The 21,694-nt window shown below is 30.8% G+C and overlaps 4 protein-coding genes across 7 annotated transcripts in view; 2 read left to right on the plus strand and 2 right to left on the minus strand.

Moving 5' to 3' along the window:
* Positions 1 to 11,391: 11,391 nt before the first annotated feature.
* On the minus strand, positions 11,392 to 15,528 carry LOC123012474 (beta-galactoside alpha-2,6-sialyltransferase 1). The gene is made up of 4 exons (XM_044410421.1): positions 15,456 to 15,528; positions 14,581 to 15,285; positions 14,157 to 14,531; positions 11,392 to 11,990 (listed from the first exon to the last, which is right to left on the minus strand). The coding sequence occupies exons 2-4, from the start codon at positions 15,272 to 15,274 to the stop codon at positions 11,749 to 11,751; spliced, it is 1,311 nt and encodes a 436-aa protein (XP_044266356.1). The 5' UTR covers positions 15,275 to 15,285; positions 15,456 to 15,528; the 3' UTR covers positions 11,392 to 11,748.
* LOC123012479 (transmembrane protein 43 homolog) lies at positions 15,528 to 17,162 on the plus strand. Of its 2 annotated transcripts, none has more exons than XM_044410430.1 (6): positions 15,528 to 15,701; positions 15,748 to 15,971; positions 16,020 to 16,151; positions 16,206 to 16,446; positions 16,498 to 16,717; positions 16,762 to 17,162. In XM_044410430.1, exons 1-6 carry the CDS (start codon positions 15,543 to 15,545, stop codon positions 16,986 to 16,988), a joined length of 1,203 nt encoding a protein of 400 aa, XP_044266365.1. In that variant the 5' UTR covers positions 15,528 to 15,542; the 3' UTR covers positions 16,989 to 17,162. The 2 variants fall into 2 exon arrangements, with proteins under 2 accessions (XP_044266365.1, XP_044266366.1); XM_044410431.1 differs by having other exon boundaries at positions 15,542 to 15,701; positions 15,748 to 15,953; positions 16,008 to 16,151.
* Positions 17,163 to 17,216: 54 nt separating this feature from the next.
* Positions 17,217 to 18,839, plus strand: LOC123012480 (O-glucosyltransferase rumi homolog). Of its 2 annotated transcripts, none has more exons than XM_044410432.1 (5): positions 17,217 to 17,379; positions 17,426 to 17,594; positions 17,642 to 17,928; positions 17,975 to 18,168; positions 18,217 to 18,839. In XM_044410432.1, exons 1-5 carry the CDS (start codon positions 17,256 to 17,258, stop codon positions 18,640 to 18,642), a joined length of 1,200 nt encoding a protein of 399 aa, XP_044266367.1. In that variant the 5' UTR covers positions 17,217 to 17,255; the 3' UTR covers positions 18,643 to 18,839. The 2 variants fall into 2 exon arrangements, with proteins under 2 accessions (XP_044266367.1, XP_044266368.1); XM_044410433.1 differs by having other exon boundaries at positions 17,429 to 17,594.
* Positions 18,840 to 19,297: 458 nt separating this feature from the next.
* Positions 19,298 to 21,694, minus strand: part of LOC123012485 — a 5,869-nt gene continuing 3,472 nt past the window's right edge. Inside the window, exons 2-6 of one of the 2 annotated variants that reach the window (XM_044410439.1) lie at positions 20,653 to 20,768; positions 20,395 to 20,595; positions 20,142 to 20,336; positions 19,876 to 20,091; positions 19,298 to 19,829 (exon numbers count right to left, since the gene is read on the minus strand). In XM_044410439.1, the coding sequence (XP_044266374.1) occupies positions 19,533 to 19,829; positions 19,876 to 20,091; positions 20,142 to 20,336; positions 20,395 to 20,595; positions 20,653 to 20,757 (1,014 nt within the window). In that variant the 5' untranslated portion in view covers positions 20,758 to 20,768 and the 3' untranslated portion in view covers positions 19,298 to 19,532. Of the gene's footprint in view, positions 19,830 to 19,875; positions 20,092 to 20,141; positions 20,349 to 20,394; positions 20,596 to 20,652; positions 20,769 to 21,694 lie in introns of both variants that reach the window. The other variant, XM_044410438.1, reaches the window with a different exon arrangement.

Genomic DNA, 21,694 nt, shown 5'->3' on the forward strand with positions numbered 1-21,694 from the left:
ACAAATGAAAATTTTGAGCAAAAAATTGACATATGTCAAAAACTATGACAGATAAGTACTAATAACTAGGTACATTTTACTCAGTTTGAAGAGGAGAATTCAAAAATGCAATAAAAATAATTGGTTACCATTTAAAATTTCAAAGTTGGCGCCAATTTCTCGTAGTTCCGGAAGTTCAGCCCTTTTGAAAATAATTTAGTTGAACTCAGACTGGTTGATTTGGGTTGTGTACAAAATTTCAAAATTCTATCTGCATTAGAAGTTAAAAAGTTTCTAATGTAGGTCCTAAAAGAATCACCTTGTATACATATACTGCTGGCATTATTGTATCGGAAAATCGACGCCAAAAATAAATTTCAACTAAAACTTTCAAATTTTAGGTTGAAACGTCAATCATAATGACAATAAAGCGTGGCTAACATTGACATTTTTTGAATTGACATAATATGTTTAAAATTGCGTGGCCATAATTGTACAAAGTTTAAACCAAAAACGTTTGCTTTTATACCTATGTATTTTCTGTTTACCTGGTATGTGCTATAGTATCTAGTTTTGATAAAATAGATAAAAATCGATGTAAATAAGTTGGATGAGTCAGAAACGTCAAATTGATAGAAAAAAATGCACCTGTTTCATCAAGAGTAGACGTGAATCTTTTTGTATATACTATTTTATCTTCAAGCGGATTAAAGACACTGAAATTTGGACTCCTTTTTAACGATGAATGGCCATTTTGCTATTTTTGATTTTGACAGCTTCATCCATGCACATAGGCGACTCTAGTGTTACACCACAGTGGCACCGGTTAAATATTGGATAATACTAATAATTTTGTTATTGCGTTTTTTTCGAGGCTTTTTCAATAGGAATAATTTAATTATTAAATAATTCGTGTAACTATTGATAAATAAACCGTGATTTTACCGTTTAAAATGCTTCAAATGACTTCATAGTCATGACACAATCGAGCCGCCCCTGTGGACATTTCAACTTCTAGAACTAGAAGTATTTCAACTCCGGTTACAAATAAAGCCACTTCAATAGACATATAGACATCTTTTTTGTTTTTGATCTTTTTTTACAAAGGATTACAACAAACCATCTACATATTATTTAATTTTTTTCAAAAAAAAATTGCCATTTTGAGAAAAATCGCATACCTAACTCAAAAACAAAACAAAATTTAATTCTCAAACCACGATCACATTTTCTATACCTCTTTAATTTTTATTAATTATTATTTTCTGAAGACAAATATGATTAAAAATAACGTTTAGTTTCATACTTTTTGTATGAAAAAAAAATCTATTTAAGGATGTGTATTTCCTTATTGATTATTTTTTGGTTATAATTTCTATAAATTCTACATTTTGGTTTATACCAAAAAAAAATAAAAAAATACAAAAAAAATTTAAAAAGTAAAAACAAGAAAACTTTGTGCATTCTCTGACATTTACACATTTACATTTACAACTACGAAAAATAATAATAAAACATAAACAAAATACAAAAAATTAAGGTAACAATTCATCTAATGAAAGGCAAAGGGGTAAAATAATAAAGATCCATTTTTTGCCTAATGTAAGATCTGCCTTGGTTTCAGCAATTTTTAAACAATTAATTTTGTTATCTGAATGTTCGTACAGACGAAACATTTAAGTTATTGAAGAAAACATCATAATAAAAACAGTTTCGCTGTTAATCACAAAATAGTTCAAGTTTAATAAAAATAAATTTTTGTGAAAAATTTTGTACAGAAAAATTACCGGCTATTGTAATAAGAAATATGACGCGGACATTTTCTTTGCACTTGACTGTACATATTAGATCTGATACAACTACTATAAATTGCTTATTAAAAATAAATGGCTGTAGATACCTATTGATAAATGTTAAAAATTGACCTTGACTTGCTTTATACGTTTGCCTTTTGTTTTATTAGTTACCGATTTGGTAAAACGAACAAACACAAATTTGGAGGGATAAGTATACACTTAAAAATCAATATTTATAATAAAATAGCATTGCAAAATTAGTTTAAAAAAATAAAACGAAACTTATTAGCATTTATTATTTATTTTAACTTGAGTTTCAAGACCAGTCTTATCACTTTATTATTAAATCTGAGTTAGTCGATGACCCAATTAGCCCAATCTTTTAAAAATTAATCGTAAATATTTTTGCATTCGTTTCCAGAGTTGACGGTGTATCAAACACTAAAATATACAATTTTACGTTTACATCTGAAATAAAAATCAATTAATTTCTATAAATACATAAGACGTCATTATTTGTTTGTTAAAATTGTTTTTAATTTTTTTCGATATGTGGATGCACTAAACTCAACTTTCGTAGTAAAAATCTGTATACACATACAAATTTAATTTTGTGAAAACATGACCGGAGTTATTTTAAAGATCACTCACGTGACTGTGTTTACAAAGCTGATGATTTTGTATTTCGGTGAGGCAAAGTTCGTTGTCCTTATTGTTTTGGTTATTAATTTAATTAGCGCGTAGCAAGATCAATAAGCGATTAAAAAACGGAAATCCTTAAAATTTCGATCTGTATCCTTTAAGGCATTTTTATCAAACCTTGAACGCAACCTTCGACTAGAAGATGCGTGGAAACAATAATCGATTGTTAACATTCGAATTAAATTACGTTCCGCGTAAACTTATATGCAAATTAGGCACATATCTTCGATTATGTTTAAATATTCCGAATCGATACACACAGTGGAATTGTTAAATCGGAAGTCAATGGGAAGTAACATAGATCTGCCATGCTTACAAGGTACACGTACAATTCTGAGGGAAAGGTTAATGTGATGCGAGCAGAAAGTTTTATTTTGCTAAATTCCAAAGTGCAAAGTTAATTCTTGTAGAGGCTAATTTATACGGAAATTTCTATGTTACTTAATTACCCTAAATAAATAATGTATTGGGTATTCCAAGTGTTACTTCCACTTTCAAAATTGGAGTAAAAGCACAAAAACAAATAATATACCTACACAAATTCCATTCACAATACAAATAACTTTATCACTTGATTAATCTGCAGAGATAATAATGAGAACCTGTCTAAGGTTATAGAATATATTTTTTTTTAATTTACCAATATTGTGATACATAAATATTTTTAGATTTTATTATTTCTATTTATTAATTACAAAACAGTTTTATTTGGGTTTAACCCGAGTCTTAACGAAAATTCCAAGTTTGCAAAACGACTAATTTTATAAAGTAGCTAATTGGCCACAAAATGTCAATCTTTAGTCCAGTTTTTTATTAAATTTTCTATCAGAATGACTTCTGATTTTTAAATTAAATTGGCGACAGTGAAGAAGACAACAGTTATTTATTATACAAGACAATAAAGAAATTGTTTATCTACGAGTGAAAAGGTTAAGTTTACGAGTGACGAAGTCACGAGTGAACTTTTTTCACGAGTAGATAAACAATCTTTATCGTCGTGTATAATATTTCGTTTTATTTTGTACTCACCTACCAGAATTTTGTGAATATAAACAGTAGATAAAAATTACTTTATTTCTTTCACTAGACGATAAAAGACTTTACTGAAATTAGTTTATAAAAGCACTCTTTAACATTTAGTACAAAATAACATATATATTAAATACACGGTGAATAAACAGTATGAAACCAAGCGTGTTTTTTTTGTAAACTAACCACTTTACAAAAAAAATAATTAATGTATAATTTAAAAAAAAAAAGATATAGCAGTAGTATTACCTATTGCCATTAAAAAAATTTTTTTGTCTCCTCGAAAACTTAATAAAATTTCGAAAAATGTTATTTTTGATAAACGATCTACACTTGTAGTGTATATCTTTTTTTTAATTAAAAACTATAATCTAAAAATCACTTCTAATTAAATGAAATAATTTTTAACCAGTAGTTTTTTTGTAATACAATTATTTTCAGTTTAAGTTTTGGTTCTAATAGACAACCAGTTTGCAGGATGAATCACTCCACATGTGCAGTATTGGAGCAAAGAACAATTTATTGTTTTCCTCCTTTGTTGTCGCGAGTGTGAATCATTTTTTAAGTCGCATATATTTCGGCGGTTAGATGAGCTGACAAAGAATGTAAGATACGTTGTACACAATTAAATATTTTAATACGTCCACAGATGATTTTTACAATTGGATTTGTTAAATCACAATGACAAGTTTTATGTTAATGCGATTATTGATCCTTCTGTTTTCAAATAAAATTAAATTCCGGATAAAAATCCATCACTTACTATAAAAGGACAAGTTTTGGTATCTTATCAAATGTGATAAATTATGCAATAAATTCTCTTGATCTATTTTTGGATGAAATTTGAAGAATCAATCAGTGACGTTTACTTTGTATAATTGTAAATTTAAATTTCGACACGGTCAAAAATCTGCCGACAGACAAATCTAATTTTCATATAGAGGTACAAACCATCCTTAGTTGACAAACAACAAAATATTTAAATGATTCCTTTCGCATTGTTATGTTCTTAAGATCAGTATCAATGCAATGATGATAAACGTTTTAACTTGTTTAACATGCATGTCGTAGATGTATACACATGAGCCATAAAATATAAAAGAAAAAACGAACAAAGCCCACCTGATGTCCTCTCGAGGCCCAACCCATTACTAAAATATTTTTCATCAACTATCAATGAATCAACGAATTAACCCCGACGTTTTATTAGATCATTACAAGCAAAAATTATCTGCGGTGTATCACGATGTGGAGTGAATTTTAAAGAGCGGCTACTTTGCAGGAAAAATAAAAGGGAATCTCCTTCATTGGGGATACTAAAACCACGGTTTTCAAACTTACAGTTTATTGATTTTATCTGATTTAATATCATTACGCCTATTGTTTGAAACTGACTTATTCAAGGCCCATATGAATCATAATGATGAGTTCAACAAAATTATACAGTTCTGATGCAAAAATTGGAATGCTTTTTTCAGTGTCAGCATTTGAGGAGAGCGATGAATCGGACGAATAAAACCACTTGGTTTTATTTTATTCTTGACGTTTATACTTGATAAATGGTTTATTTCATTACACTTTTTTATTAATTCATATTTGCAAAATTCTCTTAAATCATCTATTATTGGCAATGGTGATACATAAAAATGGTTTAAAATAAACATTTGTGATAAAGTTTCCTATTAAAACAGTTATTGTGTATCAATTGTAATTGTTTTGTTAACATTTGGAACTAATCACTACCGGTGTAATACCTCGACACACCTCATTGACAATGATAGATACTGACAATTATTGCTCAGTTTTGAAAAACCATTATGGTGTAACATGTTTTACGTTAATGGATCAACAGGATCAACAGCCTCACCCTTTGACTGGCGTCATCTTTGTTTAGATACGTGTTAATTGGGAAAATTGGGAAAATCCCCTTGTATATACATTTTTTTGTTATGAATTCTCGTTTCTTAAAGGAAGTGTTTTGGATTATTTAAACTTTAAACATTTTATTGTATTTTTGGATTTTTTCGTCAAAAAAATTTCAGTTAAAAAAAAAAAAAAACTACATGAATATGGAAACAGAATTACGGTACTTTCCATGACGTAAAATTTGCTTGATTGTGTCTAAGAAAACTTGTTTTTCCACAATCTACACATTGTAGCAATTAATTAATTAATCTCAAAGTGCTTTACTCAAAGACAATTACTCTATTGTTGTAATTATTTACACTTGAAGTCAATATTTCTAGAAGAAATTACAAAGACTAATACAAACTCTTATTCGCAAGTAGAAATACATTAATATTAACACGCGTCTTATTTTAATGAAAAATTTGTTATACTCGTACTCATACCTGTGATAAAACAACTTTGATTTTTTTTGTTGCAAACACGAGTTTTTTAAATTATAATTCTAAATTTGTAACTATGTATTTAATAAACGATTGATTGTTTAATAAATACCAGTGACCTTCATAAAATTATAAATTAGTTACGGATCTCGATAATCGGCGTGTATCACTATTTCCGTTATAATTTGTAATTACGATTACAGTAACAAGAATCTGCAGTTTCGTTCTAGTCAATACAATCATAATATCTAGGTATAATTTTTAAAATAAGTCAAATTTACCTATTAACACTGTCCGGTAAATTAAGCTTGCTGGCCCCTTTTTGGGTCCCGGGAAGTGAACTATTACGGTATCGGAGCTGGTAAGTACCTACTAAGAGTCCGGTAAATAATAAGCTATACAGGGTGTCAATTTTAAAACTTGCAATCGGCAATATCTCTAGAACTAAAAAAGTTATTGAGAATTACTCAAAACCGTTTCGGTGTTTTTTTAGGGGGAATCAAAATGGCATGGTAAGTGACGCTCTCCACCCACCAAGCCACAGCCACCTTAAGTTAAAAATTTGAAATGGCACGACCCTACTTGCGATATATGGTTGGAAAGCCCATAAGAAACGCTTTTCAAAATTGTCATACAACAGCCTATTTGGTAAAGCCATTTTTCCAATTATTCAAAAACGAAGACGTTAAATTTTCATTTTTTTTATTATATTCAAGGGTGGGTGGAAGTGTGTCACTTATCTTGTCATTTTAATTCCCCCTAGGAACCATCAAAACGGTTTTGAGAGATTATTAATAACTTTTTTAGTTGAGAAAAATTGCCAATTGCAAGTTTTAAAATTGACACAGTGTATATATTCTTGGAAAGTGTTAGCAAGCAACACTTAGTTACCGGAATGTGATTTTTGACACAATATAAATTGTCAAATGAATTATTAGCACCCAGACAGCAAATAACACTTTTCTTTGGTGTAATACATTAGTATATTACATAACGAGCACGGAAAGTGATAAATAACACTCAAGCGGGAAAGTTGCGCACGAGGCGTCAGCCGAGTGCAGACAATCCCGCGAATGCGTTAGACACTTTCTTGCAAGTTTTGTACATACACTATTTTTCCTACGACCATAAATAATTTTTTTCTTACAAACATATTTTTTTAATAACGATTTATTTTTTATAATGGAGACAAAACTACGTTGAATAACGATTTATTTTTGATAATGGATACAAAAACAATACGTTGAATGAAAAAATACAAAACATTCGAGTGTAATTTGTGCGTTAGATTTCTAAGGCAAAAACAACAAACAAATCGCTCAGGTTTTTGACCTCGTACGATATTGCCAATTTTCGCGCATATGTCATTGTGCGTTATGATCTAGTTTCGTATATAGTCATATAATTTTTCCTATACGATCCAGCAAGAAAAACTTCAAAACTAACAATTATTGTTCTTGATATCCCAGTTTCGCCATTAAATCTACCAGCACGTTTTTCCGTTCCTATGAAAGAGATTTTTACTTCAGTGAAAAGGAATTGACCACTTAGGGTGGAAAAACTTACTTTCTGTTGGAGTCGTAAAAAAATACATTACGATACATCCGATATTTGACTTACTTATTACTGAACACCGAACTTATAACGGGAATTATTATTTTAAAGTGGTATTCTTATTTCCCATGTGTGTGACAAATACTTCTTGTGCTATTCTATGAATTTTTATATCTTTTATTATACAAAATTGTCTGTTCTTATGTTAAGCTACTGTGACATATTGTACTTACATATCTGAAAAATATATTACAATTGTTGTAAATATTTATTATATAGGAAAAATCACGGTGGTTGACCGGTGCGTCATCTGACGTTTCTCCTTACCACGTTTGCATCGCGATGACAAAACGTCAATTTTTTTGACGTTAGGTTCAGTTAGAAGTTGTTTATGATGAAAGTGTTGCTTTGTACGATTCTTTGCAAAGGCATTTAAAATTTAATGTAATAGATTGGAAACGACGTTCTACATGCAGTGTATTCATTACATCATTATGTTTTTCAATGCTTTTGGATGTTGTATCTAAAATTCGGAATTTTTAGTCTACATCAGTATAAAACCGATTTTCTAAAGAACAGTGGGTATGTTGAGAAGAAAACGGATGCAAAATCGGTATTTCATAAATAAGAATCATCAAAGACATAAGAAGCGTGGACAAGTAATTTCTTACATCGACTTTTTTTAAGAGTTTAAAACTATAGACGATCTTATGCATTCTTCCAGGTAAAAAGTTGAAATTCAAGACGTCTACAAAACAAAGTTACATCTTACATCCTTCGAAAATATACTATAAACGTTAAGAAGCTTTTATTCTGATCTTATGAAAACCAGAAGGTTACTCATCTGAGAGTCATAATAATGCGTCGATTTCAGTTTGTACTGTTAATTACTTTATTAAATAATAGGCTTCTTAAACAACGGTCATATTTACCTCAAATATCTCAAATAATCACAATTTTATTTACAAAGTGTGGTCTGTGCCATAGCAGACACAATATGTAAAGTACTAAAACAGCATATGAATGTTTTTTTTATAAGATTGGCCCCATTTTTTGTAGAATAAATAAAGGATGATGGGGGGGGGGGGCTAATCTTTATCGGTGACCCCTCATTATTTCAATTTTTTACACTAACACAAGTGCATTTATTCCTGATTACATAGAAGTTACTTAATCGTAAGGAATTATTAAAAGAAACCAATGAGACGCAGAACAAAAGCAAGAAATCAACCAATAAACGAAAAATACCTGCAAATTATACCAAAAAAAATTTCAACGACGACAATAATGTTACTGTCAATGTCAAATTGACAAATTCACTTGAACATGACATTTGAGTGGTGTAGTTGAAGTACGTATGTAAATTAATGTTCAAGGCTACCATCCTTAAGGGCCTTTTAATTGTTTCAATTTACGTTGTGATAGAATTTTGTATTTCACTTTTAAGTTGGTAATGAAAAAATGAAATTGATGACGCACCCGTCTACCCTCCTGGTTTTTACTATAGATAAATATTTACAATAATTGTATATATCTAATCTAGGTAAATAGTAAATAATTTTTATCCAATATTCAATAGTAAATAGTATTGGATAACTTGTTAGTTTTTGTTAAGTAAACTGAGCAATAACTTGACTGTTTGATATAACCCACGTTGCCATTAGCACCGTGGGATATTACCATCCATAAACCATTGCAGGATGAAATAAAATTTTAATAGATATTCTGAACACTTTATTTAAGAATAGGTACATCAAATTTGAAATTATGTTTCAGATCTCTTTCCAAAATAGAAATGAACATTTGAAAGTGTACCGTGAAAATGAATTTCAGGAATCTCTCTGGACTCAACGACTCAAACCAGAAGCAGAATTCTCATTTTCTTTTTTCGTATCATTTTCACCTTGAAACAAATGTTTTGATTAAAATTTGATGAAATTTTAAAATAAAACCAGGCAAATCAGTGGAAAATTTGTTTATTCTTCGACACTGTAAAAATTTACGGTTTTTCTCTCGTGTAAGGAAGTTTTAACAACTGTTTGGCACTTCTCAATATGAAACGTCAGATTATTTTTAACAGATTTAATAGATAAAAATCCAGGAATATTGGATAAAACGTTGTCTGGCATACATGGGTTATTAGATATTACCTACTGGAGGTAATAACCTACTCGGGCAAGCCCTCGTAGGTAATACCTAACACCCACTTATACCATAAATAACTATTTCTTATAATTCTAGTACAGTGATGGACAGTGAATTTCGTCCACCCAATTTCCATGACAGATTAAAAGTGTAAATTAATCTTTAGGTTTTCCTAACCTTGTTTCAGAATTTTGATTAACGTTTGTCATGTTGACAGAATGCTTGATGCTCCTTGCTACTTTTTACCTTTGTCCTTTGAAATGGTAGTCCTTGGAAGGCCCAAGAGTATAGAGACACGTCTTTGAGACAAACCTTTTTGTACCAGAGAGATAATTTTTGTTTTATTAAACGCACTGCTGGCATGTTCGAATTTGATTAAATTTGACAATACGTATTTGAATGTCAGTTATCATGACAATAAAGCACAGACTACAGTGAATTTTTGTGAATTCACAGAAATTGGGTGGACGAAATTCATTGTCCATCACTGTACATACAGGGTGTAATGAAAAGATGGGGACAAAGAGGTCAAAATAAAGCAATTTAACCCGACTTACCTTTATACTTCACCATTTAAAAATTAGAGGACATAAATGACATTATATAAAAAACTAAATCTAAAAAATTTTTTATACAATTTTAAAAACAATAACAATAAATGGCCAAAACTTTAACGCATCTACTTAAATATTTTTTTTACTTTAAAACCAAAGCCGAAACAAAAATTTTATAAGATACAAAAATTATTTAAAAATAATGTATCTTTCGAATACGAAAACAATTACGCCACTCGGATTATATAAAAATATAATAAAAATATGGCTTAAAATGTACTAAGTTGTTAATAGGTAAGCAAGTACTTTACAATAATAATAACACAAAAGAAATAGCACCAAAACATGTGTTTTTGATATCAAATTGCATGTACCAAATGACATAAAAATCGATTAATCTATTACAAAGTTATCAAAAAGAACGAAAATAATTTTGAAACTTTGGCACCCTCTAACTTACGGTGCAACTTGGCATAGAGATTGTACCTCTATGTACATAGTACGTACATATGTAAGTTGGGTTAAATCACCTTATTTTGACATGGGGAGTCTCAGGTTATTCTTATTTGTCCACAACTTTTTGTTACACCTTGTATATTATTTTTACTAGAATTACAAAATTAAGGTCTAAAATGAAGAAAACCTAATTCAACAAGAAAATTATTGCATTTACTGTTTTAACAACAACAAAAAAAACATCTAAAACAAAGAACTTGCAATCCTGAAATCAATTAACGAGATATTGTGAAAATGATGACTGCAACAATAAATTATTATGTTAACGTCATTACGATTATTTATAACATTCTCTTAAGAAAAAATGCTCAAAATTCTGCAAACACAAGTATTTAATATAAATTTTTAAATGAAAATAAAATTTAAAATTGTACTAGACTAGATACTAAAGTGAGAAGTAAATTATTTACATAAATGTGTAATAAATGTATAACAAAAAATCTAAGATATTTTTATACATATTTAAGATTACACATCATTTTCGAAATGAATCTGAAAAAAAGAATGTAAAGTGACGTTAATTCAATAATGACACATGGCAGATTCCTGTTATCACAGAAAAAAATGCATAGTTAAATGGAAAAAAATTCATAAATTTTCTGAACAAATATTATTTTTGCTAAATCCATCTTAAAGTTGGGAATAATAAGTAATAATAATAATAATAATAATAATAATAATAATAATAATAATAATAATAATAATAATAATAATATATTTTTTTTTCTTTCTCTCCTTATTTTATTTTCATAATTTGAATTACAAGAAACAAATTAATACAAATTTTATTCATTCTAAGTAAACACTACTGAAAAAGTTTTATTTTAGATTTAAAATTATCACTATGTTTAGAATATCACAAGACTTTTTGCAGACCAAATAAAATCTTAAAAATAAAAAATGATAGACAACATAAAAATACAATAGAAAGAACAAAAGTCTGAAATTCCGGAAACAGTGTTTAGCCGATGGATGTTCTTAATTCACCGCAAAACCGCTTACACTCACACAATAATATGCAAAAGCGGAAATCAAGCAACAAAAATGAATGACTCATCAAAGACCACATCTGTAATTCCGAATTTAAAACTTAGTCAAAAATTTCTTTTAATTGATAACATCTACTCAACATTTAACATTTTTGAACCCCGAAATGCGAACATAACCATCTTGAAACACTGTCCGATCATCGATCGTATTTATGTAGTAAGTAAGAAGTTTTTCAGCAGCTAATGGATGCCAAACTCCGAAAGTACAAGCTGGATTATCTTCAGGATCGTAATAGTGGCAACGTTTAGTGACCCTGGTTGAAGGGACATATTCGAAAACGTCGATGAAATTACACAGAGGAAGCAAAATACCCAAACCTGAAAAAATGTTGAAAGTATTAAAAATTGATTATGTATCTAACGAAAAACTTATACATAAACAGTTTTATGTAACAGTGTCTAAATTTTGTCAAATGGCTATTGCATAACAGTGATCCGGTACGAATCATTTCCGTATAAAACAAACCTTAGACCAGATTTTGAAACACCCATACCACTTCCTAATTATTAAATATTTCCGGAAAAAAAGTCGCCGGTAATTTCGATACCAACATGAATAATTATTTTTATTCTTTAATAAGCAAATTAATCATAAGCCATTCCACTTATATATTATTTAATAAAGCAACAATTTTTGATAGAAATATACATTGTTTCCTGTTCGTGATAAATTGTAAATACATTAAATCCACAAGTCACTATTTTTGGAAAACGAAGAAAACTAAATGATTATGATTAATAAGTAAGTCACATACAACGCTTCATTGTACTTAAACGATAAAATCTAGTTATTCACAAGTTTTCCATAAATTTATTGCCTTACAAACTGGAAAAATTAAGAGCGACTTCAGGCGAAAAATCATTTTAAACTACATAATTAATAAAAGAATGTTTTCTTAATCACTGAATTCTTGGTAAATGCTATTACGTATAGCGAAATTAATTTCAATTTGATTTAAACAAATTTTGTAACGCAAAAATCAAGTGTCTACACACTACTAATTTAATTAATTCTGCGAAAAAATGAGAAGATATCAATACTTTTCTGATGATGGAACCGCAACACAGAGATTTATTATAAGCAATTTTCCATTAAAACTCATTCTGTTTGCTTCCGTACAATAAATGCAATTGTAAGATGCATGATGTCAGATGTTTCTAACAGATTTACACAAAGTCTCATCTAAAAAAAAATATTACTTTGATCCAAAGCTAAGAAAAATGTGGATATAGAGGAGAAATTCTTTTAACGAGAGAAGTAATTAAGTTCGATTTTACTAGTCCAAGAAATAAATTGTACATAGTAAAACAAAAACTATAATAAATAAAGCATATCAAATGCGAAAATGAAATTCAGGAAAAAATTGTTTTTAATTAAATTTATTGTTTTCTTTGATCTGTTTTATAACATATTTAAAGTAAAATATTTTAAATGTGAATCATGGAGTTACAGTTTTAGTTTTATAACTCTTCAGACTGTTATCAAAATATATTTGCATAAAATGTGAGGTTTTTTAAATTACTCACTTGAATTACACGCCTTTTGAGTAAATTCATATTAATTCTCTTTTTCTCCACCTAACAGTTTTTTACTAGGAGTCCATACCGTAGACAACGTGAAATAAATAATAGTAAATTTCATGCGAAACATGTGATTACCGCGAGGTCTCAGGAGCTCGAACCGAGGGCGAAGCGTAAGATTTGATAGAGTCCAAACGAGAAAGACATTACCACCGAGGTAATGCAAAAGCAAAAGTTGAAGTTGCTACGCAAAGAAATTTAGTTTTTTTTTACATTTTTACTTCCCGAGCACAGAATGTTGCAAAATTGTATAATAAATAAAATACAGTGCGATCAAAAAGTTTGTCTACCAACTACCAAGCAAGCGTAGAGAAAAACATGTGTCTGCGGAAAATAAAATGTCACAATGACAAATGAGAAATGTCAAAATAATTTTTATGTAAATTGTGACAGCAAACCGTTTTGAACGATTTGTATGAATAAACAACATCCCTTTTTAGGATGTTTCAAGACGTTTCATAGAATAATTCAATTTGCATTTGCATAGGCAATATTTTAATTTTTAACCGCCATGCGATATACGTTCTCACTATTACAGTGCCGGACAATAAATTTGATCCACCACAAATGTCTAAATGACATTCGCCTCTAAAGCAGGCTAGATGTGAACTAACCTCACCTCTTAAGTCTTGTTATTGTAACACAGATGATCGTAGATTGTCAATGCTGCAGAAATTTGTCTACGTGACATCCCCTTTAGAAAAAGAAAAAATATTAACTTTATTAAAGTACGTAGCGTATGTAACGTCAATCTAATTGACAATAATACAGGGTTTACGTCAAATTTTTATGAAGTGACAGAACAATGATGGACCAAATATATTGTCCGGTACTGTACGCAATCTGATAGAAATTTGATTTGTATAATATTTAATTAATGTTAATCACATCAAGGATACAAACCCAAAAAGCCCGATGAGAGTGGATTTCTCCTAAGTCTGCTCGGTGAGTTATCCTGAAGAAAATCCCACAACTCCCACAGACTTTGGGGATTTATTAGGAAAAATCTGGCTTTAACATTTCGTTTTTTGTATTCAATATAGGTCGGGAATAAATTAAATTCCGGTTTTTCAAGCCACTCATCAAGAGTGGCTTTATAATTACTCGGATCCCACGCAACAATCGTTACATTTTTATAAATATCGGATTCCAGGAAATTGAATTCTTTTCTGGTAACAACTTGCGAGTTCAACACGCGGATTGTTGTCTTTCTGCCTACATCTGGTTCGAAGCCTTTGGTCGGAGCGTGATTGAAGCGCAAAACTAAATCATGAGCGTCTAAAATTACAATTATGTTAATAAATACAGGATGTGTAAATTTACACACCGATATTTTTGCCTAAATTTGAGTCTTTGAGAGCACCGGCACTGGCAACAATCGCACAACTGTTAAATTTGCGATTTTCAAATAAACCTCTCTTGGGGAGAAAGTCGCCGAGGTTGTGGGGGCCTCTGTCGACATCGCCTCGTTTTAATGTTTTTACTTGAATTTTTTTCAACTCGCACATTATTTCCTTGGGTGTTTTATCATAAAAATTTCCTTTGGTGCCCTTATATTGCACGTTGTAAGGATTCTCTGCGCTGATTTTAAGAACGTTTCCCTCGTCTTCGAGGACTCGGCGCAACTCCTTGAGAATTTTTTCTTTAAACTCTAATGATTTACTCGAACAATTTTTAAAACTATCATTCTTAAAACAAATATATTTCTTTGTGTCTAATTCAAACTCCCTGCCTTGCAAATTGGGAAATCTAGGTTTACTGTTTTTAATTAAGGTTACTGTGACGTTATCTTTAAGGCTGTGTTTGATTCGAAGCTTAGTTTCGTTATGGGTTTTATTAGAATCATTAGGAAGAAACCCTCTGTTATAATAATAAATCTGCTGGTCATAAGTGGAAGTTGTTGTCCCTGTTTGTCGCTCGATAAACATCCAATATTGCGACCACAGCAAATACATGTATCCACACATACCAAAAAATACTAAATTGATAAAGACCCATATGGATACCACAAGAGCTCTCATTTTCCCGCTATCTAAAAAAAAAACATTTAAATTATTCCCCCACATGGCAACTACCAACCAAAACCATCATTGTAAAATCAATATCCCCAAATAATAAATTCAATAAAGAAAAAACAAGCAAGAAAATATTCCACTTGCAAAAGTGAGCAATTTTGAGAAGAGAATCATAATATAAACTTACGAGTTTGCAGTTCTTCTTAAATTTTTGGCATTTTTGGCTACAAAATGCATTTTCTGCAACTGTTCGATCTTATTACCCCTGAGATTTATGCTACACTTCGGGCATGCGTGTTTTGTGGGTCACGTAACCTCAAATATGCCATCAACTTCTTCGTCTTTAATAGACGAGTTCCAAAGAAGTTGGTTGACTTCTCTTATCGGTATTTGCATACTTTGTTTAGGAATTTGGCTTTTAACATGGAATGAAGTAAGTTTTTTGTTTTAAAGTGAATGAGGTTATGTTTTGATTTTAGGGCAGGGCAGTGCACCAAGCCCATTCTTTGGACGAGGCATACAACAGGGTGATTTCACTCAACCCCTATGAGAATGTAAGGTCCGAATTGGATGGCCATTTGGTCCATATTACAGGCCCTTTGGGAATTGATGAACCTTTAACTGAACCTGAATATGGCATTTCGATACAAGCTGTTAAGTTGAAACGGAGGGTTCAGATGTATCAGTGGGTTGAAGAGCGATCGTAAGAATGTTCTAATACATTGGTTCAATTTAATAGGAACAATTCTAGACCTAGGGATTACGTTGATAATGGCTTAGATCAGAATTATGAAACTTCTGATTATTATTATGTCACAGAGTGGAGAGACAAGGTTGTAGATAGCAGTAATTTCTACATAAGGCATGGGCATCACAACCCCACGTATGTAATACAAAGTCGATTTTGTAACTGTTATAATTTGATAAAAAATTGCAGTGAGATTCCACTAAAATCACATACTTACATATCCCCTTTTGTCCGTGTTGGTCATTTAATGTTAGGTAGCGAAATTAAAGAAAAGTTCAATGATTATGTGGAAGTTACAAGTGATGAGAGACCTGAAAGAAAAGATGTGAAGCTCCATATGGGAATTTACTACCATTGTGATGACGTTTGGAACCCAGAAGTGGGGGACATCAGAGTTCAATTTTATTATGCTGGAATTGCAAATGAAATCGTAAGAATTTTTCTTACAAAACTCAAAATTAATGTAATTTTATAATTACAGGTAACTGTAATTGCAATGCAAAAAGATGGTGTTTTAGTCCCTTACACCACCAGCAAAGGTCACAAAATCGCACTTCTCCGCCATGGGGACCTAAATATCAATCAAATGTTCAATGCTGAACACTATGATGTTAGATTAGAAACGTGGAAAATCAGGGCTGCTGGTGTTTTCATCTTGTATGCTTCCTGTGTTTGTTTAGCCAGATTGATTAAAATTTTCTGTAAGTTTTTATAATTCTAGTATTTTTATTAATCATACGTATAGTTTTCAGAATTCCATTTTTACGAAATATTGTGGCCGGCGATATGACGTCTTCAACAAATTTTGCAATCTCGGCTTCTGTTTCCCTACTTGTGATTGCAACAGCTTGGATTTTGTATAGACCAGTCTTAGGAGTTGGACTAGTTGCAGCTGCAATCAGCCCATTTTTCTATTGCACTATGGGAATGTACAATATTGCTCAAAATCAAAATGGGTTTTACAATAGATGAAACGATTTGCAGAGAGATCTCTGAGGTTTTCTAGTCAACTGAAAAAAGAGTTTAGCTTAGGAAATGAAAACAAGAGAAATTGATTTTGCTTGAGAAAACTTTATTTCAACTAAAGTAGTATTTAACAGAATTGTGATTTATTTATTGTGATGATTAAAAGATTTTATAAAGTTATTATCAGTTTTATTCAAAAAATCTAAATTGCTGGTTGGTAGCATTGATGTTTTGACATGTGACGAGACAGAAACGTAACCTCAACAAACAAAAATGCATTTCCTTTTGTTTAAATGTCTATTTCTAATAATTGTGCACTTTTGCAACGCAAATGAAGAGTGTTTGCAGGAAAACAGTGAACAATGCAACGCCTCGAAAGTTAATATGTATTCCAAAGGTACGTTTAAGCGCATAATAATAAAGAAACTCAAAGCGATTTGCAGAAGCCAACACCAAATATTTAAAGTACCTTGATTTGATAAAAAACGCCAAGGAGAATTATTCACCTTGTGATAACACAAAATGTGGTTGTTTCGTTCCACAAATATCAGACGATTTAAAAATATTTAAAAAAGGAATAAGTCAACAATCAATTGACAAAATTAAAACGAAGTAAAGCAACAAAAAGACATTTCTTGCATTTTAATGTACATTTTTAGAGGAACTAAATATCAAATCATTGACCATAAATTATACAGAGACAAGAACTGCATGTTCCCTGCTAGATGTGCGGGTATTGAGCATTTTTTACTGAAAATTTTGCCCAAATTGCCTGACATGGAGCTCATAATTAACACCAGGGATTGGCCCCAAATTCATAAAGATTATGGCGTTTTTGGGCCTGTTTTTTCTTTCAGCAAGACAAGTGATTATAATGATATAATGTATCCAGCGTGGGCATTTTGGGAAGGGGGCCCTGCCATATCCCTCTACCCACGAGGAATAGGTTAGTTGCGATAATTTCATTAAAATAACTATACAATTATAATCAGGGAGATGGGACATTCATCGCGAATTGTTGGGGAAAAAAGGCAACGAGACCCCCTGGGATGAAAAAATCCCTAAAGGGTTCTTCCGCGGCTCTCGCACTAGCGCAGAACGCGACCCTTTAGTTCTCCTCTCTAGGGAAAAACCCGAATTGGTTGATGCCCAATATACCAAAAACCAGGCCTGGAAATCCGACGCGGTTTGTTTTTTTTTGGAAAGTTTTGTGAAAAACTTTCAAATTTTTTAGGACACTTTACATCAGCCCCCGGCATCAGAAGTGTCTTTTGAAGACCATTGCAAATACAAGTACCTTTTTAATTTCAGAGGCGTCGCTGCTAGTTTTCGTTTCAAACACATTCTTCTGTGCAAATCTCTCGTTTTTCACGTTGGAAATGATTGGCTGGAATTTTTCTATCCTGCTTTGAAGCCCTGGATTCACTACATTCCAATAGAGGCAAATGCGAGTAAAGAGAAAATTGAAGAATTGTTACAATTTGTGTTGAATTATGATAACGTTGCTAAAGAGATTGCGGAAAATGGGTATAACATGATTTGGAATAATCTGAAGTTGGTTGATGTTACTTGCTATTGGAAGAAATTGCTTAAGAAATATGCTGGATTGTTGACTTACAAACCCGAAATAGATGGCGATTTAATAGAGATTAGAAAATAAAATTCGTAATTGGGAACTCAGTGATCTAAACTAATGACAATAATACTGAAATGACAATAATTAGTCTTAAGAAACCTACTTACTATACTTAAATGTGATATTTTTTTATTAATTTTATTATCTATCATGTTGTTTTATATTTATGTATACCTCTATGTTGTAGTTGGAAATAGTAATCAAATAAAAACGGAAGCACTTTAAAATTGGTGGTTATTTATTTTCCTCCCAACAGGGAATAAAGTGACGTTTTATTCTCCTGTTCTTGACTAATAATCTGGTTCTTTATTCCCTCGGGAATAAAATACCGATTTTTACTCTTAAAATACTAGAATATTTTGAGTGTTTTTTGACATATAAACAAACTCGATATTGATTTTTACTTTTAAAATTGCAATTGAATTAATAATTCTGATATTATTTGACAAATTTATAATTTTTTTATGTTATTATCAATTTAATCTGTTGGAAGAAAAGTTTTGTATACATCTCTGGTTAATCCCTCAAATGAGCTCTCTTCGATCGCCTCTGGCATTAAATAAAATAGCAATTTTTATTCCATGGAAATCACAACGGTTTAAAACTATTTTTCTTATTATTAAGAGTTCAAATGTGTTCTCAAAATCATACAAAAAAATTATTGAAAAAATACACAATATTTTGAAAATAGCTTTTATTTCCTTTCACGACCCTTGTTATCAAATTTTGACAATAAAACATGATCAACTAAGAACTGACCTATTCCATTGTCAAAATTCAATTCATATAATTAAGAAATACCTAAGTACAGAATACAAAATCTACATTTGCGAAATATAAAAAAAACTAAAATACTAAATTCATACGGACATGTAGGAATTATGAGTATTTTCTTAACTATTATTTCATTCATTCTACAAAAGGCCCTCAAGATTTACGTTGTTTTCCTCTCCATACAAAAATTCATACATAGACGTCGCCAATTCATCAACTTCTTCTTGGGATTTCGTCACGTCCAAAGCTTTCCCAGTTCTCCTCAATTCCACATCATTATCAAATTCGTCATCTGCAACCCCCGCGTATTTTTCCCTCACATCTTTCATAATACAAGCTTCCAATTTTTTATGTTTGTAGCATTTGAAAAAGAACATGGGTCGAATCAGTTCGCGTGAAAGCGGAGATTTATCTTTTTTCACGTCGGGGACACATTGCTAGAAAAAAACACTAATAACATCACTCAAAAGTCGTAAAAATTACCGAAAATTGTTGGCAGAAAGTAACCCCATCTTGCATATCTCGCTTCAATTCTTCACCGACAGGCAAAGCGGAAATTCTTTCCGATATTCTCAAGAAGTTGGGTTCCAAATTCTCGTCTAAATAACCCAATTCCTGCATTACGCAGGTAACATTTCTGACTTTACTGCTCATTTTTGAGGTCAGAGACTCCAGTTGTGTTTTAATATCCATGTCTCGCTAAAGTATCGAACAATAAGGTGATTTTTAGGGGGTTGTTGGGGACTTACGGAAGCTCTGTTGCCGTAGAACGACTGGCCGAGCAAGGGGAAACCCCCATATGGAGAAAACTGAGTCGGTTGTTGCGAAAATGTGGGATAAAGCATTGGGTTGGGGTAAGCCGGACTGCCATAAGGTAACCCATAAAAGGGTGCCATCCCTGCAGTAGGTGCGTATGGGCGATAAAATGGCGATGGGGGAGAGTTCTGAAAATTATCCTTAATTCAAATTGTGAGAAAAAATAATTAGGGAGTATTTAGATACCGGCCTGTATGCCAAAATAGCCTGATGTAGTTTTTCAGCATCGAAATTCGGTTGAACTGGAAATTGATTTTCTTCATTTTTATTTGGTGGTTTCTGTTCAGGTGCTGGTGGTGTTTCCAATGCCGAACATTTGGCACAAGCGGCTCTCATTTCTTTTCGAATTTGCTTCACCACTTCTTGACCAAAACAACTCTCGTAAATCTAAAAATTTATTAATAAATAATTGGATTTGGCAAATTTTAAATGAAAATGTATTACCTTCATCATTGCATATTTTTTTAGAAACTTGTCTTCACTCCCTCCAAATGAATATACCGCGAGGATAAGTATTGATAAAAATGATAAAGTAAGGAAGATCTTCATTTTGGTTCAATCTGAAAAAAATATTAATAGAAAGTCAATGAATGAATGAAATGAAATGTCGACATAAAATTATATTTGTACTCTAGTAAGCAATGTTTATTATAATGTTTAATAACAACACCATTTGCTCATTATTACATAATTCGACTATTAAATTATATTATACAGGGTGAAACATAATAATGGTTTATCTTGTTAATACATAATAATTATTTAGATTATGTAGTTTCGTAATGTATTTAAACATCAGAAGAATTTACCCATTCCAATGCCAAATTTGGTTAAAGGAAATTATCATTTGCGTTTCAGAGTTGTAATAAAGCATTTTAGGTCCTAGAGGTCAACGAGATACCGTAAAATTTTAGTGGTTTGTAGAAGAACATTTTTCTAAAAATTAATAACAAAATAAAATCGAAAACGTCTTTTATCTACTTATTTTTTAAAGTTGAACGAATTACTGATAACTATTATTAAATAAGTGATTCTACAATGCTTAATAATAAAAGTCTACTTTTTGATGGGATTTAAATAACCACGTATGTACTTCTAAGTTTTTTTTAGATTAAATTAATTTAATAATCATCTTTTTTTTAATAATGAAAGTTATGTTTTCAACGTAACAAGAGTTTTGAGACAATTATATTTTTTTCTAGACTTTTTTAAGTGTTCCCTATATTACAGTGGAACCTCATCGTTAAGTCAAAGTTCCTATTGCCAAAAATTATTCCAGTTATTAAGGTTTCTTGATATAAAGTACGTTTTTTTATACAGGGTGAATATAAAGTATGGAACCAAGCGGTTTTTTTTAATCATTTGCCTCCAGAAAATAATAATTTATATAAATTAAAGTAATATAAAAAATGTGATAGTATTTTGAGTACGAAATTTTATTTTGTTTTTGAATTATGCGATTTTTTTTGTCAAAATTGCAATTTAT

This window comes from Tribolium madens, unplaced genomic scaffold, assembly GCF_015345945.1.
Source record: "Tribolium madens isolate multiple individuals breed KSU strain unplaced genomic scaffold, Tmad_KSU_1.1 Scaffold_96;HRSCAF=242;Tcas5.2_LG5, whole genome shotgun sequence".
NCBI classification, from domain to species: domain Eukaryota; kingdom Metazoa; phylum Arthropoda; class Insecta; order Coleoptera; family Tenebrionidae; genus Tribolium; species Tribolium madens.

Bases quoted from the DNA above. Each gene is read 5' to 3' on its own strand.
- LOC123012474 (XM_044410421.1), bottom strand. From the start codon at position 15,274: ATGAGAGCTCTTGTGGTATCCATATGGGTCTTTATCAATTTAGTATTT. The intron at 14,532-14,580 runs GTGTGTAAATTT...TTGTAATTTTAG, and splicing joins AAATTTAGGCAAAAATATCG to ACGCTCATGATTTAGTTTTG. The intron at 11,991-14,156 runs GTTTGTATCCTT...ACATTTTTTCAG, and splicing joins ACTCTCATCGGGCTTTTTGG to GTTTGGGTATTTTGCTTCCT.
- LOC123012479 (XM_044410430.1), top strand. From the start codon at position 15,543: ATGCTACACTTCGGGCATGCGTGTTTTGTGGGTCACGTAACCTCAAAT. The intron at 16,447-16,497 runs GTAAGAATTTTT...TTATAATTACAG, and splicing joins CTGGAATTGCAAATGAAATC to GTAACTGTAATTGCAATGCA. The intron at 16,718-16,761 runs GTAAGTTTTTAT...TCATACGTATAG, and splicing joins CAGATTGATTAAAATTTTCT to TTTTCAGAATTCCATTTTTA.
- LOC123012480 (XM_044410432.1), top strand. From the start codon at position 17,256: ATGCATTTCCTTTTGTTTAAATGTCTATTTCTAATAATTGTGCACTTT. The intron at 17,380-17,425 runs GTACGTTTAAGC...AGCGATTTGCAG, and splicing joins AGTTAATATGTATTCCAAAG to AAGCCAACACCAAATATTTA. The intron at 17,929-17,974 runs GTTAGTTGCGAT...AATTATAATCAG, and splicing joins CCTCTACCCACGAGGAATAG to GGAGATGGGACATTCATCGC.